The 17,344-nt window shown below is 36.5% G+C and overlaps 1 protein-coding gene across 1 annotated transcript in view; it reads left to right on the top strand.

Moving 5' to 3' along the window:
- Window positions 1-2,150, top strand: part of BTC (betacellulin) — a 52,111-nt gene extending 49,961 nt beyond the window's left edge. The window contains exons 5-6 of the mRNA XM_037828973.1: window positions 484-594; window positions 2,001-2,150. Coding sequence (XP_037684901.1) covers window positions 484-592 — 109 coding nt within the window. The 3' untranslated portion in view covers window positions 593-594; window positions 2,001-2,150. The remainder of the gene's footprint in view (window positions 1-483; window positions 595-2,000) is intronic.
- The last annotated feature ends 15,194 nt before the right edge of the window (window positions 2,151-17,344 follow it).

Genomic DNA, 17,344 nt, shown 5'->3' with positions numbered 1-17,344 from the left:
AGTTGGGCAGAACTAGGAAATGGCTTATTTTATTACATTAAATTTGAATTATACTTTAAGCATGAAAACTGGACCACACCCACAATATCTAACACATTTCTTAATTAATGGTTCTGGAAACATCCAGAAGCTACCTTTAGTTTCTTGGTTTTCTTATGCCACTTCCCAATTCTGTACCATTTCTGGTTGACACAGTACGTGATGCTTATCAGTCTACTTTGTAATATGACGTAGCCTGAAAAATTTTCTTGTGCCAACAAAGTTCTATCAACCATCAAGTGCTGAACTCTTTCTATGTATATCTATATTTTACCCACAGTGTTGCCTATTCTAGCTATCATTCCATGCTAGAGAAAGAGATGGGTTAAAAGAGAACCTAAACTACTCAAGGAAAAAAGGACCTTATGCATTTTGAACAGTCAAGAAATAAGATCATGGGTCCTCTGATTAGCCACACTAATTTCTAACTCTTTATTCTCTAAGTCCTCTTCGAAAGCATCATAAAAGAAAGAAGAAGGAAGAAGAAATGGAAACTCTGGATAAAGATTTAATTCCTATAAATGAAGATATTCAAGAGACTAATATTGCTTAATGGTAAGTGTAATAAACTTTCTAGGTGGGAAACTATTCAAGCAATATTTACTTAGTGAGGTGGTGCTTACCTGGGTCTAATAAGTCATTGATTGGAATTTGATTATGTTTAAAATAAATTAAAATATTTTATTAATTTATATTTCTTATTAAAATAAAAATGGATAGTTTTTCACAAGAAAAACTTTCTCATTTCTTTCTCCTATGTTTTACCACAGAGGTAGGCATATGGGAGAGCAGGCTTTCATACACTTTTTCTAATGTGCTAGATCAATCTGCATTCTAATTTGGCAAGACTATGCTGGTTATTATGTATTTTTTTCTTCCTCAATTTTAGACACAATGAAGACGTTTTTTAATTTAGACATCTCAAGTTGAAAGGAAATAACAATAGTTATGTTTGAATAACTCACATTTATTTAAAATGTACCATGTCTCAAGCACTGTTCTAAGTTCTTTAAATAGTGTTTCAGTTAGGAAGCCAGCAGGAATCACAAGTACTCTTAAATGATCCAGTTAGAAGATTCTGATGACAGAATTGTGAGGGCAGGATTAAGGGAACCCCTGAGGACTGTTCAGGCACCCTGAGAACAGCAACAGTGGGAAGCTGTTACCCTTCCTATGCCTAGAGGGGTTGGGGGAAATATTACCTGAGCACACTGAGAGGAAGTTGTGGAGAAAACAATCACTGCCAGAACCTAACAAGGACAGAAGGAGGCAGCAGGGAAGAAAGACTCCTGTCTCCTCCTGCCCTCATATCCTCAGCAGGTGCCTCCCATTAGCCAAACCCAACCAGAAACCAGAGGGCCAGGGAGCCCTGGCACTGTGATATGTGAGGGGCCTGGAGCACAGAGGTGCACGGAGAAAGACCCTCAAGGAGGAAATCACTAGCACAATCAGGGTGTTTTTAGCTGTAATGACATTAAACCTGACTCACACTGGCTTCAAAACTAAAGAAATGAGTTTTGGCTCACATAAATTGGCAATTCAGAGGTAAGGAAGGCTTCACACTTGGTTGAATCAGAGGCTCACACTTGAGAAAAAAGGTTATTTTTCTCTCTGCTCACTGTTCAAAGAGTTGACTTCAGCCTTGGCCAGTTCCCCTTAGGTCACAGGATAGGCCAGTAGCAATCGGGACCGCATGCTTCCTTGCTCTTATCTAACAAGAAAGAGTGGTGACTTTCCATAGCTCTCCTAGCAATACAAAGAATCTCTTTTCCCAGAAACTTCCAGGTGCTTATTGGAGTATAGTAAATACTTGTTGATAAATGCTTGTCAAATTATATTGTTCTCCTAACTTTTTACCAGAACACTAATTAATTGCAAATAAAATTCTTGCTCTGGAATTTTTAAAATTGCACAGTATATTTCTCTTAAATAGCCTGTTTTTTTTTCTTTTATTCCCGCAGGATATGAAGGTATCTCCAGGCTGGTGGCAAGCTATAAAATGTCTTGCTCATTTGAAAATGGACCCAACGTGTCTCAGGAAAACAGCTAGCAAAACTGAATTTTAAATAATGTATTTACTTTTTATTTGTAACTTTAGTTTGTGTTGTTTTTATACTGTTTTTATAATAATTATTTTATTATTGTTTAAAAATTGGGAGAAAAACACCTGGTTAAGGTAACAACAATTGTTTCATAAAGAGGGAAATTTTAATAAACTCCCACTTAAGTTTCATTACCATGATTAATCAAACAAAAACAAGAGTAGAAAAGAGTGTAGAACTTAGGAATTGAATTAATAATTAAGCTACCATTTATTGAACACTTACTCTGTGCTGAGCATTTGAAATATATTATTTCATTTAATCCTTTCAACATCCTTGAGAGATAAGCACATGATCCTCATTTAATAGATATGGGTCTAGGCTCAAATAAGTTAAATAATCTAACCCAAGTTTACAGAATTAGGAATCAGTGGAGCTGGAGTTGGAATCAAGATTAACCTAAGCTCAAAGTCTGGTCATCTGTGTTTTGCCACGACTGTGAGATGCTGGGCAGAAACACAGAACCTAGACTCCTGGCCTACACCACTGTTAACATCGTTCCTTCTGTAGAGTTGACTTATCATATATATCTCTTTGTTCCTTTATAAATTCTCAGTAACATGAATAAATTCTTATGTTATTAAAGCAAACATTTTCACCCCATAGCTGGAGTAATGAACAGAGATGTAAGAGCAAATGCCTGACATTCTTTAAGCCCAAGGTGAGTGTTTATGCTCAATAAAGTATAAATAATAGCATTGGAAGAGGCTGAGGATTCTAGGGTAATAGGTATAACATAGCATAGTCCAGGCAGAGACTGGTTGTGCCCATATCCTCATTTTTGTTCTTCTAAAATCAGTACATGTATTTGCTCTCAGATGAATTTTGGTGCAATGAACTCATGACCTAAGCATCTATTACTTGGGAGCATCTTACCAAATGTTTCTTCAACTCCATGATATATATAATAAATACTTTAAAACTTAAAAAAAAAAAGAAATCTAGATAGTCAATATTCCATCAAATATGGAAATTTCTACATTGTCTGGGTGGGTCATTTACAAAAGCTGATGGATAATGTCTCCAAATTTCTGCACTTTGTCTCTTGTACCTGTTGGCCGAGCAGCCTCTTCTCCATAGCCAAAGTGAAGTGGAAAATTCAAACACAAGTTGAAGTGGTATATCACATTCTATCATGTGTGGTGTTTTGAGTGAGGCTAGGGTTATGTTTATATATCAAATACAGAAATAACTCACATTTCATAGAGCTAAGTCAAACAACTGATAATTTTCTAAATCTATTTTTCCTCCTGACAACAGCCATCCTTGAAATGAAGCCAACTGATTCGTGGTGTTTTATTTTCAAAAGTCTCCTTCTGGACTCATTAGTGCTCTTTTTCTTTCCCATTCTTCTTTGGTACTAAAAGTGTTTGAAACAAAGACACATTGGACCATTTAAAAGCACAAAACAGTACTGTAAATATTTCTTCTTCCCTGGACCCAGGTTGGCTGATGAATGGAAACTCAAACAAATTCAGGCTCTGGAATTTTGTTTTGATTCTAAAATGTTAATAGTATCTCTTTGCAATTTGGTAGGACTGACACCAAGAAACAACTTCAAAGAATTTTGTATCCTTTCAAAATGCATTTTATATTTTTTCCATATACTCAAGGACTTTGTTTATATAAACTGTCAATATCATCATGTAATAAAATAAATTTATTTTTAAAACACAGCAAACCTTTTTTTACTTGGGATTTTCTGCTGGTACCATAAATTATTAATGGAAGTAAATTTGGGCACAATTGCTCTTAAAACCTTAATAGATTGTAGGGATTATCCATTAATGCATTTGAAGTGGTCACATTCTGATCATGTGTTTTCTTTATAAAATAAGGAATCTGGATGTGTGGTGGACACCTAAAAGTTTATCTGACCAATACCCTTAACGTATTTCTGAATCCCACCTCCAGCTGCATTTTCTTGGTCTAAATTGAACATCTAATGAAGTTGGGCCAATGGGGTCATTCCCAGGGGATTACTGGAAGTAGGACTCTGAGAGTCCGTCTTTCTTTGGGTTCTTATGCTATGCAAATGTACATTTGGAAGCTATTGGCAGTCATGTTTTGCTCCATGGTGTGCAGAAATGCAAAAAGGAAGCTGGCCAGCAGAAAGAAAAGCCTGGAGCAGACACTCAGAAAAGAACAGAGATGAAACGTAAGTTTCCTGACATATCCTGAATTCCAGTTAAATGTATTTTCAGTGCTTAGCTCCATTCCTATCTTTGGGCTCCATTAGATGTGGTGATCTCTTTATAATAAGTTCCTTATATGGCTTAAGTAGTTCTCTTTGGGTGTCTGTAACCTGCAGCCAAGATGCTGACTAGCTCAGGTGTATTATGAGACATGGTTATCAGTTTCATAAGGTGGAAATTATTTCCTCTGTGAAACAGAATATCAAACTATTGTTTTTTCAAATAGTGCCTTCAGTTGTATTAGAGGGACATTTCTAGCAACAACATTCCATTTTCATTATTTAGGACCATGATTGCAGGGAAGCATGCAGAGGGAGCAGGGAGTTCAGCAGGCATCAATTGGGCATCCACTGTGCCATTCATTGTGACAAATGCTAAGGATTTAAAGAGGAATAAGACATGGCCCCTTAAAAATCTTAGAGCTTAGTGAGTGACACAGCTATTCATTCATAATTTCAATACAATGTGGTACTCTGATGGAGGTACAAGGTATCATGGGATCTGCAAGGACAGTGACTTAGCCTAATGTAGAAAGAACTGGGGAAAGGTCCCAAAGGAAATTATATCTGAACTAATACCTGGCCCTGAGAAATAAAGTTCTGCCCCAAATCCTGGAGAAGTCCAGATATTTCTTGGGTCCTTGACAAATTCTACAGAATCTCTCTAAAATCTCCAGCAATGGAGGGAATGGCAGTTGCTGCTACAAAAGATCAAGAGAAGAGATGTAATCAAGGACTTCATGCCTTGTTCCAGATTTCCCCAGGACTTGTTTTTATATTAGTGACAAGACAGGGTAAAGTATGTGGGAATATAGGCTGTGAGGTGAGGTGTTGCTGATTCCAATAAGTTTATGTGATTGATTGGCTGAGATTGGACAGAGCTTTTGATATGGTTCCTGCAGTGGATTATTTGGACCTTTGGCATTTTTTTCTCTATTTCATTATCCTTGGTGTAGGCATGATCAAAGAGTGTAGTAAAATGTTCTAGATTAAAAAATTTGCTCTTTGGATAAGGCCTCAGTTTGTGCAAAATTTTATAAAGGAAGATAAGGATATATAACAATATCCATGGTTTTAAGACTAAGTTATTACCTTAATTAGACTTTCATTTTAGTATCTTCTGTACTTGACTCTTTGTTATGCAAACCTAAACGTATGGAAGCATTGTTGTAATGCATTCATTCAAAAATATTTGAGCATCTACTCTGTGCCAAGTAGTTTTAGGTGTTACAATAGTGAACAAGATGCTTAAAAAAAAATTGCTGTGCTCATGGAGCTTATACTATAGTGCATACAATTTTCCATAGCCTGGAATTTGGAACAAGGCTTATCAAAGTAGTTCTATTACCCAAAGGACATTTTCACCAATAACAGTGTCTTGGAGCACAAAACCCAAGATGGGCACTCATGGAAACCCAGTATATGGTAGGTTTAGCAGATTTCTTTTGACCCCCTGCCAAAAAAAATTTACATAGTTTAATAGTGAATATCAAAAGCAAAAAAGTTATAACTATGTTTCTGTGGTGTAAAGAACTTTGCTCACATTTTTTGTTATGGTTGACCAATATTGGTGCAACATTTGGGCATCTGATCTTCTTCAAAGACTTTTTTATGCTTTAAGGCATTTTTCTGCAGAGAAAACTGTTCCCATGTGATCATCTTTGGCAGCTGAGGTTAATGCTAGAACACAATGTGCACATAGTCTATTCTTGCCTGTTTGCTGATGTTATTGGATGCTAGGAATGTGTGTCTTACAATAGCATGTAGTTGGCACTTCTGTAAACTCTTTAGAACCTGTCAGCTATAGGGATTTGAAGTAGTCTGAAATTCAGTATTAGGAAACCATGTAAACTATGTAACTCTGGAAATAATATCAGAATTATTTTTAAGAGGTGAATTATTATGAATATTTCTCTATTAGAAATTTCAAAATGTGGATATCTATGTATGTTTAATCAACCATTATTGCCCAAGAAATGTTGATCAAACATGTTTTTCTAAGACTTTTCCCTCTGTGTTCTTTTTAATTCTTATTCAAGTTCAAATTATACACCAAGTATTAAAATGTAACAGAGATCTTTCAGGAAGCTTTTCTTTATTTTTTTTAGTTTATTTAAAAGAAGGTAAGCACAATTCTCTACCTACACAGGACTCCTTAATGTTATTTGTTGTGGCAAGTGTAATCATTCTTACAAGATGTATGCAGAATAATACAATATCTTGAAACTCTGTGACCCAAGTAGTTAACAATTTTCTGGTTTTTATTAAAAAGTGTGAGAGAATCTTGTGTCTGACTTGCTCTCTAAAACTATTTTTGAAATACTGCAATGTGTAAACTAATTTAAATAAACCTGCTTCTAGTACATTCTATTTTAACACCCTGGGAGCATTTTGTTTACTCAGTGAACCAGAGCTAGCAATTCCAAAAATGATTTACACAGAGTATATATTTTTTTCCTTTCTGCTTGGTTGTTTTTTGTTTGTTTGTCTGTTTTAATTCTTGGGTACTGTACTGTCACTCTTCCACCCCCTGATACTTTGGAGATGCTAGCCCAGTGTTTGCTCCAGAGAAGCTAAGATAGGACAAAACACCCCAAGAGCAACATTTTGAAGAAAGAACAGGAGCTGAGAGGGGAGCGGAAACAGAACCCAGAAACAGCAGATGCCAGCCATGTGCCTTCGCAAGCTAACATGTTTTCCAGATGCCATTGGCCTTCCTTCAGTGATGATATATTCATGTTGATGCCTTAATTTGGACACTTTTATGGCCTTAGAACTTTAAATTTGCAACTAAATAAACCCCCTTTATAAAAGCCAGTCCATTTCTGGCGTTTTACATAATGGCAGCATTAGCAAACCAGAAAAATACCCATTTACTGGATGACGAATCTAAGGACCAGGTAGCTTTAGCACCCAGCCCAAGATCATACTATTTGTAAACCATTGCCATCTACCTTTTAACTTTTGTTCCTGCAACTTTGAAATAAATGTGGATTGATGTTGCTTACTTTTTAAATGGAAAGAAACAGAAAAAAATGTTCTAGACTCTGGCAATTGACTAAATGATTATTAAGAATGTGGTTCACAAATCTTTTAAATGTTTTAAAAAGTAAAAAACTGGACAGAAATGAAAACTGAGGATATTATGACAACCTACTGTTTTTTTTTTTATTTCAACTTTTCAGCCAATTTAAACAGGCTTAACTATCTTCACTTAAGCCTGTTAAAATATCTGATAATATGAGAAAAGGATATTTAGTAAATACATATAGCTATGTATTTAGTAAATACATATAGATTGTGAAATAAGGCATACAGTCTAACTCAAGTTGTGCATACCATGCTTCTATACAAAAGCAATATAAATTGGTGGTACCAAAAGAAGTTTTCAAACAACTCAGGATATGAAGAAGTAAGCAGTCTGGAAAGTACTTAGCTATTCCTGAAGCTTTTACAAATAGTTAAGTTTTATACGTAATTTTGAAAATATTTTTATTAATAAACAAAATTAAATCCATATTGCCTGAAACTGTTGAATACAATGGAACATCATTAATTTAGATCCCACTGATCTAGAATTTGTCATCATTCAGCCATGGGCTAAGCAGATGTTTACCTTCATAATAATTAAGAAATAGTATTTTTTTTAAATCATAGTGGAGATATCAGAGTTATAAACTTTCTCAATACATTGACAATTACACTTCAGCAGCAGCATTTTTTATTGCATGTAATATCACTTACGTTAGTCACATGTTTAAAATCTGCTTCATCTTCTTTCTAAACTATGTTCAGATTCTGATTCAATTGATTAAATATTACTGAATATTTATAGTGGGCACAAAAGAGACAGTGTTTTTTTTTTTTTTTTTCTGAGTAAAAGAAAAGACATATACACACATAGCTATAACAGAAAGCCAAATAAATTCATCTATTCATCCAATGACTATTTAAAATCTGTTACATGCACAGCATAGTACAATGTGTTAAGGAGAAAAAGATTAATTAGACTTATCCCTGCCTCTCCCCTCCCCAGAATTTTATTCTCTAATAGACAATATGAGAGTTTCATTTGTACAAACAATACATTGCTAGTGTAGACTAGGGACTGAGGGGATCAGGGGAGACTTCTCTGAAGAGGCGGCACTCATCTAGGCCTGGAAGTATAGGTGGGATGTGATAGGAAGTGTAGGTGAGAAGACATTCAGGTGGATGGGTTAATGTGGGTAGAAACACAGGATGGTCTATGATTTGTTAGCACTGGTTTAGACGAATTACCTAAGGCTATCCCGGAAATGCTCCAGGGAGTTCCATATGAATAATGATGAATAGACAAGTGTGCGTTTTATCAACCAAATGGAATATCTGCTTTCAAATGGAGTGTACTCTGCTTATTGAGTCGAAATGCTCTTTAGGATATATAAGGCCACAGGGTAGATACATGGCACCGATTTCATACCGTATGGAGTTTACCGTAAAGCATGGCATTATGTAAATTGATACCCGAAAATACAATGAGTTACCAATAGCATCCCACCAAGCTTTGATGCAGTAGCAGGAACAGTGTCAGTGTGCAGAGATGGAAGGGTTGGAGAGAGGAGTAGGTATAGACAAAATGCCCTGGCAGTATGAAGGCAAGCAGTGAAAATGGCTGGAATCTAGTGGGGTTGACCAGGGAAAATTCATACATCACATTTGTCTTTCTTCCTTCCCTCCCTCCCTCCCTTCTTGCCTTCTTTCCTCCTTTCCTCTTCATTTCTTGCTCTTTTATCTCTTGCTCTCTTTTCTCCTCCCCCTCACCTTCTTCTCTTCCTTCTCCTTCTCCTCCTTTACCTCCTACTCTTCCTCCTCCTTCTCTTAATGAGAAGATATAAATTAATTTATCTTTTAGATGATGCTTGCCATAGAGCTTAAGAAATTAACTCAATAATTTTAAAAATTTAGCCTAAAAGTTAAAAGAGGAAATTTTGATTTGTATATACGTTAGTACAATAATTAAAAAAAACAAAGTTCCTACAAAATAAAACAAGATTCCTTCTTCTAAATGGCTCTCTGGACTGATTCCCACCCTCAGCCACCCACCACCCTCCCCCAGGCTGAGAGAAAGCAATCCCTTACATCCAGCAAATACAGCTTAGAATTGGCCAATAAATATAGGTTGCCATGGAAACCAAACCAAGAGAGACTAGAAAGATAAGGGTGAATATTAAGGATTTGTTTAGCTTCAGCGATTGATTTCTTTTGCAGATATTAAACTCTTTAGTCTATGAAAATATGAACCACAGCTCCTTTTCAGAGACATGGCAGGTAAATCCTAAAGCTATCTTTAACCCTATGTTTCTGTGCATGTTAATGTTTATTCACCAGCCCCTCCTCCACTTCTTTGTCCCTCTTCTGGAAGCTCATAACAGAACAGCTACAAATGACCTCCAATGGCAGAGCACATTGCTGGGAGCGGTGCAGTGAATAGAACAAGGGATTTAAAGTCAGACAGACCTGGTCATGCATCTCAGATTTGCCAGAGTATTTTCTGGTCACATTTGACACTGGAGACCCTCCTTACTGTATTTTGTATGTTGAAAAGCTCCTATTCTATCTTTAAAAAATGAAGAGTGCTTCAAGGACCAGTGCATTTTTCTCTGAACATCTTATTGATCATATTTAACAAAATTTGCTTAGCATTATAGTTAAATATCCTGTCACAAGTAATTCAGAGTGACAAGTATTTCCACCTATTTCTCCATAACTCAGAAACTTTTCAGAAAATTTATCTTCACTGACTTGGACTGGTCAAATAGACATTAGTGTGAGTGGTATTATTATGTCAATTAGGCAAGCATCCTTCCTTGTGGTTTAAAGAAGGCAATTTCTACTGAAGCTTGGGGAGGCCTCATGGAGTGAATTTGGAATCAGAAATTGTATGTTTGAGTCTCAGATCATGCAATTTTCTAGCTAAGTAAACTTGGGCAGGTACTTACACTTTTTGAATCTCTATTTCCTTAAAAGCCTTAGAATAATTTTTAAATGCCTCATTGGATTGCTATGAGTTTTGTTTATTTTTAATACAAACTGACATTCATGTAGCATATAAAATGTGCCAAGAATTGTGCTAATCCTTTGCACAGGAACTCATGTAACCTTCCCAACACTATGGGTAGGTACTTGATGTTATCCTGATTTTATTCTGATGTTATCCAGATGTTATCCTGAGGAGTAAATGAAGAATAGAAGGTAGATGTGTTGCACGATATCTCATAGTTAGGTAGTTGCAGATCCAGGACTCAAACCCAGGAAGACTGCTACCACCTTAGAAATTATTTATTGAGTAATGTAGTAGGTACTGTGAATATAATTCTTTCCTCCTAAGAACTCTTATGGTGTAGGTACTATTACTGTCCCTATTGCACAGAAAAGGAAATAGGCTCAAAACCTGAGCTCAAGGAGCTTGCCCAATGTTCCACAATTCATAGGTGAAATGTTCCTTCTGCTCATGATATTCTCCTCCACTGCTCACCCTCTCCATTGCATAGCTAAGCTAAATTCTTCTAATTCATCAAGTCTCTGTAAATGTTGCTTCTTCTGGTAGTGTTCCCTGACATTCTTACACTAGGATAGATTTTTTTAAAAATATAGTTTTCTTTTACATGATTATTTGATTGGTACCTGTTTCCCACCAATACAGAGCTACTTAGGGGCAGGCACTGCATTTATTTAGGCTTAGCATGTTATTTCTAGCATCTATCATATAGTAGGTATGTACCAACTACTTAATAAATTAATGCACTACAAATTTTCCTAGGATTTATTCGGACAAATATTAGAAACTGAAATGGGAGGGAAAAAAAATTTCCATCATGCTCTATATCATTATGGACTGGTGACTGCTGTGTGCCTCTCATTTTTTCCCTTTTTGAAAGGGAGTCTCTGTCGTCGCTGTTTTATCCCTGTTTCACCACTGAGAAGATACCTTCTCTTAAACTCGGATGTCTGTTGATCAAGAGGATATACATCCACGATGTCACATCACAGGATCCTCATCCATTTCTGAACCAGAAACAAACTGGAAGATGCTAGATTTTGAGACTGTTGATATATTGAGCAAGACTTCGAGAGGTCATGGGATGTCAGGGGATTTTTCATGGGAGAAATATGAATAATTGTGGATTATGTTATAATGACACAAGATGGCCACAATATTTTGCAGCATCTCTCTTCAAGAGGTGGAATCTGTTTCTCCATCCCTTAAATCTGGACTTATCCGTGTGACTTTCTTTGGCCAGTGTACACTAGAAATACTATACAAGCAGAGGTTTAAAACATGCTGGTACATTGGGGCTTGCTCTTTTTAGTTTCCAGGAGAATGAGATTTGACATGAAGAAAGGCTCCAGCTATCTTAGCCAATTCCAGAAATCATGAGCTAAATAAAATGGTTATTGTTTTAAACAACTAAGTTTTCAGATCATTTGTTATGCAGAAAAAGCTAACTGTATTGGTGCAATTTGCACAGATAAGAGATAGGGAGGTGGAAGTTCCACTTCAGTCTTTGAATAACGTGGAATTTAAGTATTTGAGTATTTGTTAGGGTAATGGAGAGAAAGCTATACTCTATAGCAGCTTTTCTTTTCATCTTCTGGATTGAACTAACACATATACACAAATAGCTACACAAGTCCAGAAGGTGCAGAGATCTGTATATGCAATAAACAAGCCTTCCAAGGACTGAGGATTATGCTGTGAGATGATGGATTTAGAAGCAGGCTAAGGCACCAAACCAACTGATAATCACACCTGTGAGATAGTCAAGAGACAAACTAGGATGGTGTTATCATATGAAGCAGTAAGGAGCAATTTCATTCATTTCATTCATTTTATTAGGCGCCCACTATGTGCCATACTAAGCAAAGGAAAACTTTATGTTTCATTAGTGTATTGTAATTGCAACTTAATAAATTGTTTCTTATGGCATTTGCTGGATTCTGAATCTCTGACTGAAAAGCTCAATAATAAGAAAAGAACTCAAGGAATTACTCAAGAATTACTGCCTGGGCAGTAATTTCACAGTAAATTTGGTTTTATTAAAAATTCACACAAATTATTTTTTTATATTCTCAAACACTGAACTCTGGAAAACAGATATTAAGGAGAGATTTTATGCTTTGCCAATTTTAAATGTGCTTAAAAGACCTACTTGATTTTTGGCATTTGTTACCTATTCCTAATTTTCAGGTTGAAGAGGCATTATAGCTGTTCTTAAGTTTGGGGTTTTTTTCTTTTTTTTTTTTTTCTTTCTTGTATCAAATTCTTACTTTATTGCTAATGAAAGGGCTCTTTAAGACATAGGAAAAATAAATTGGTTAAACTATTCTGAAAACTTCACATTTAGAGTCTGATTCTTTTGAAACACTTTTTAAAAAACTAAACTTTTTTTTAGAACAGTTTTAGATTTAGAGAAGAATTATGAAGATAGTATAGTGAGCTCCCATATACCTCACACCCAGTTTCCCAATATTAGTATCTTATATTGATGTGGTACATTTGTTATACTTAGTTAACCAATAATTATACATTATTTATTAACTAAAGACCATTCTTTATTCAGATTTTCTAGTTTTTTCCTAATGTCCTTTTTCTGTTCTAAGAATCTTATCCAGGATATCACATTACATTTACTCATCATGTCTCCTTAGACTCCTTTTGGCTGTGAGTTTCTTGGAATTCCCTTTTTTTGATGATCTTAACAGATTTGAGGAGTACTGATCGAGTATTTTGCAGTCCAACAATTGGGATTTATCTGATTTTCCTCATAACTAGCCTGGAATTTTGAGGAGGAAAATATCATTTTTTTGTCACATATATGAAAGGTACATACTATCAACACTGTTGGTGTTGCCTTTGATTATCTGAATGAACCAGTTTTTGTCAGTTTTTTCCACTGTACAGTTACTTTCTTCCCCATGCCCCACACCCCCATTTCCATATTGCACTCACTCTTGGAAAGGAAGTTACTGTGCACAGCCCACACTTACGGAGAGGGGAGTTATGTTCCACCACACTGAGGGAGGAATACCTACATATATTATTTGGAATTCTTCTGCACAGGAGCTTTGTCTGTTTCAACCCATTTGTTTATTTATTTATTCAATTTCTTTTTTTCAGTGTGGACTCATAGATATTTATTCTATACTTTTTGTTATCATCTGATAGTATGTTATATTTTTTTTTCGCTCAAATTATTCCAGCCATGGCCAGCAAGAGCTCTGTCAGTTGGTTCTTGTCTCCCTTTGACATATCCATCATTGTAGGCTTTTTGTTTGTTTGTTTGTTTATTTGTTTGTTCATAAGCTTCTGAAAGACAGTTTCTATATAAATATAATTTTAACTTGGCACATTCTCTCTTTCTCTCTCTCCTTTCTCTTTCTCTTCCCCTTTATTTTATTCACTAAAATCTGCAAATAGGAAACATGTGATCTAAAATTTTGCTGTTGAGATGGTTACACAGCCCAGCAGGTTGTTGAACTCCTCATTATTGCAGATGGCCAGCTGCAGGTGGTATGGGATGATGGTAAATTTGAAGGTAAATAATCATCATTGCAGCTCAACCAGAGGTTCTCAAATATTAATGTTCAAGAGAATCACCTGGCATTTCTTATAATTGCAGATTACACACACACACACACACACACACACACACATTTTGATACATATGGTAAAGGAAGAGGTCTAGGATTCTGCATAACGAGTACCCTAAGAAATGCTATCTGAATGTCTTGACGGTTTGCTTTGAAAAGCAAGCTGCTTAACAATGGAGGAAGGGTATTTGCAACACCCTTTCCTGAGAAAAGATAACCATCCTTTTACAGAAACATTTTCTTACTATGGTGCTTTCTATTCGCTTGTATACTATTTGAGCACATTTATCTTGTTTGTGCTGAAACGGGTATCAGATTTCAGCAACTGCCAACACAAAAACTACTTTGCCATAGCAACAAAACTAATATATTCAAGATTAGGGCTGAGTTAGGATTCATATGTTGCCCTTGACTACATATAAGATCCCACTTGCTTCCTGCACAGTATGGGGTGTTTAGGATCATAAAGACAGAGCATTTTAGGGCTAGCCTCCTTTATCCCTAAATGTACAGAAAAGAAAATGAGAGTCCGGAAAGGATTGGCTTGTCCAAATTTACATCCTTATTGGTGGTAGAACTAGATCTAAAAATGTTTTGCTAGTTGTGAATTTTCCTATCAGAACAGACACAATTTAACATGATTGGCTTAATAGACTACTGTGAAATAGAAAATCGTGGTTTATTCTAATTACGTATTTTGATGTCAATGTACATTTACTACTGGATTTCAGGATTATGGCTTTTGTTTATAGAAACAAATGTGGCAAAATATCAGTGTTTCCTATTTGAAGGACTATGTTCAAACTATTTTTAAATTAACCATTAAAAATATTTTAACTGGCCCTTAGCTTTTGCCTTGGTTGAGCTTAACCTGAGCAAATATTCAGTAAAGTCAGCTTCTACCATGATACAGTGTATTAGTTAGGGTTCCCTAGGGAAACAGAACCAACAGGGGATATCTGTAAATATGAGATTTTATAAAAATGTCTCATGCAACTGTATGGGTGCACAAGACCAAATTCTGTAGGGCAGGATGCGCGAGTCCAAATTCCATAGGGCAGGCAGAGAGTTGGCAACTCTCATGAAGGTCTTCGATGAACTCTCCAGGAGAGGCTGGCTGGCTGAAGGAAAAAAGTTCTCTCTCTTCTCCCTTAAAGGTCTTCAACTGATGGGTTAAATCCAGCTGATTGAATTTTCTCATTGTGGAAGACACTGTCTTCATTGATGTAATCAGCCACAGATGCAATCAATTGACTGATAATTTAATAAACCAGCCTTCTGGTTTATTACCAGCCACAAATGTCCCTGCAGTAATGGTTAGGCCAATGCTTGCTTGACCAGACACCTGGGCACCATCACCTGCCCATGTTGACACATGAACCTAACCATCACATACAGGCAACTGGTATAGGAGTATTAATACTTGGGAAGTGAAGGGTGTGGGAGAAGGCAAGCCTAATGAAAGCAGTGTTCCTTGGGGCAAACCTTTGTTTAATTCACTGTAGGTTATATTGTCAATGGTACATAATGAGAAGTCCTAGTCCATTTCCATTTTGGAATGCTTCAAAAAATGCAACTAGCTGAAAGAGGAAGGCCACCCTGGTCAAATGTTTCACATAGCAAAATGACATCAATTCTAGATGAGCCTGGAGTTGGTGGGGAGCAATTCTGCATTTATTTAAAAAGCCTGGACTAGAGTTGTCTTGGCTTTGCCTCTTACTAGTTGTGTGACCTTAAGCAAGGGACTTCACTTCTCTTGTCTTTAGTTTCCTTATCTGTAAGTTCCCTCAACTTAACATCATTAATAACTCTTGCAAATGGAAAGTGCCTTGATTATAGATTTGTCATTTCTGGACCATCACTGACAAATATCACAAAAAATGAGTTGATTTATCCTTTCTTGGTTTCTTTCGATTCTGGAACTTTGACTTGACTTCAGAATACTTAGCGCTGGGCTAGAGTTTTCTGCCATTCATGTTTCTAACTGCTATTTTATTATCTACTGGAAGCCATTTCATAAATTAAGTGCTCAGGACTGCAGAGATATCCAGTTTTTAAACTGGAAAAAAGATTGCATCTCTCTTCATGGCTATGTACAGGAGGATTGTGTGTGTATGTAAAAGGAGAGATCTTTCAATAGAAAATTGGAAACAGATCACATATATATGAAAAACAGATAACACTAATTGGAATGTCCCTCTCTGGAGTATTTTGCAATAGGGCAGGTGGATAGGAATCCTTTGTGCTTTCTTGGTAATACAACAATGAACCCATGAGTCTACCCAGCCTTTCCCTCCCTTGGCCTCCTTAGTTTCTTCTCCCTCCTACTCTCTGAGGAGGATCCTGCTTTGCTAGGATGGTTGTTTGGGCTTTGTGGCAAGGAGGCAGAGGGTGGAGGATGTGATGGTCTAGGGCCCAGGATGGAGTTTTTCAGGGATCTTGGGTAAAAGAAGCACAGCGGTCAGGGTATGAGATAGGTGGAAGGAAGGGTGGAGAGGCAGTAAGAGAGGCTTTCCTAGTTCATGTTCCCCTCCACATAATTATAAAAATCAAATTACTCCAATGCTCCTTTCCTGCTTCTGGACTGTTTTGAGTGGCAATGTTGCTTAGTGTCTGAATCACATGGCCAATGACTCTGTAATTGTCACAATAGTTTTATCTGTTTGCAAGGAGACCAAAGGACCCCCTGGACCTTGAGAACTTTGCACCTCGTTATTTTGCTCTGGGAAGTCAGCAGTAAGGCTCTTGATGTGATATTTAAATAACTTCTAAGCTCTGAGAGCCATATTCCAGTACGTAGACTGGAAATCCTACAAGGGCCTTGCCTCTAGGTGTCTTGGTTGCTGCTGTAGCTCCAGTGCCTGGCACATAGGAGGCACAAAGCATGTCTTTTTAGAATGAATGAGTGTTGAATAAATAGGAGAGTCTAGGTATGTGGGGTGTACTTTAGGTCACTGATTCATATTTAGTGAAGGGGGAGTTATTCTAGGAAATGTTTCCCTGGACCAGCCCTGGGAGAATGAATTCTAGGTTTCTTGAGAGAGCAAAGAAGTAAGATACACAAGTAATTTGTAGCTGAGAGAAATAGGTGAAACTATGTGAGGAAATAGAGGTGCCTACGGAAAAGTGCATTCTTTGCAGTTCACTCAGCTATAGGTTCTGACATTCTGAATAGAATTTAAGAGGAGAAATGGACTGTGCATATCTGGGGCTATGGATTGCATTCGTAAAAAGGAAAAATAATACTGTCTCTCCTGCAGGGTCTTTGGGAGGAGTGAAAGTAATGGAGTTAAAGAACCAATGTAACAGGTCCTAATAGGATTCAATACATTTTATTAGTATAGATGCCGTAAACCAGTTCCATTTCTTACAAAACAAA

Source organism: Choloepus didactylus, chromosome 3 (genome assembly GCF_015220235.1).
Source record: "Choloepus didactylus isolate mChoDid1 chromosome 3, mChoDid1.pri, whole genome shotgun sequence".
Classification (NCBI taxonomy): domain Eukaryota; kingdom Metazoa; phylum Chordata; class Mammalia; order Pilosa; family Megalonychidae; genus Choloepus; species Choloepus didactylus.
The sequence above is the reverse complement of the archived record's forward strand: the minus strand, read 5'-3'. Positions and strand labels throughout refer to the sequence as shown.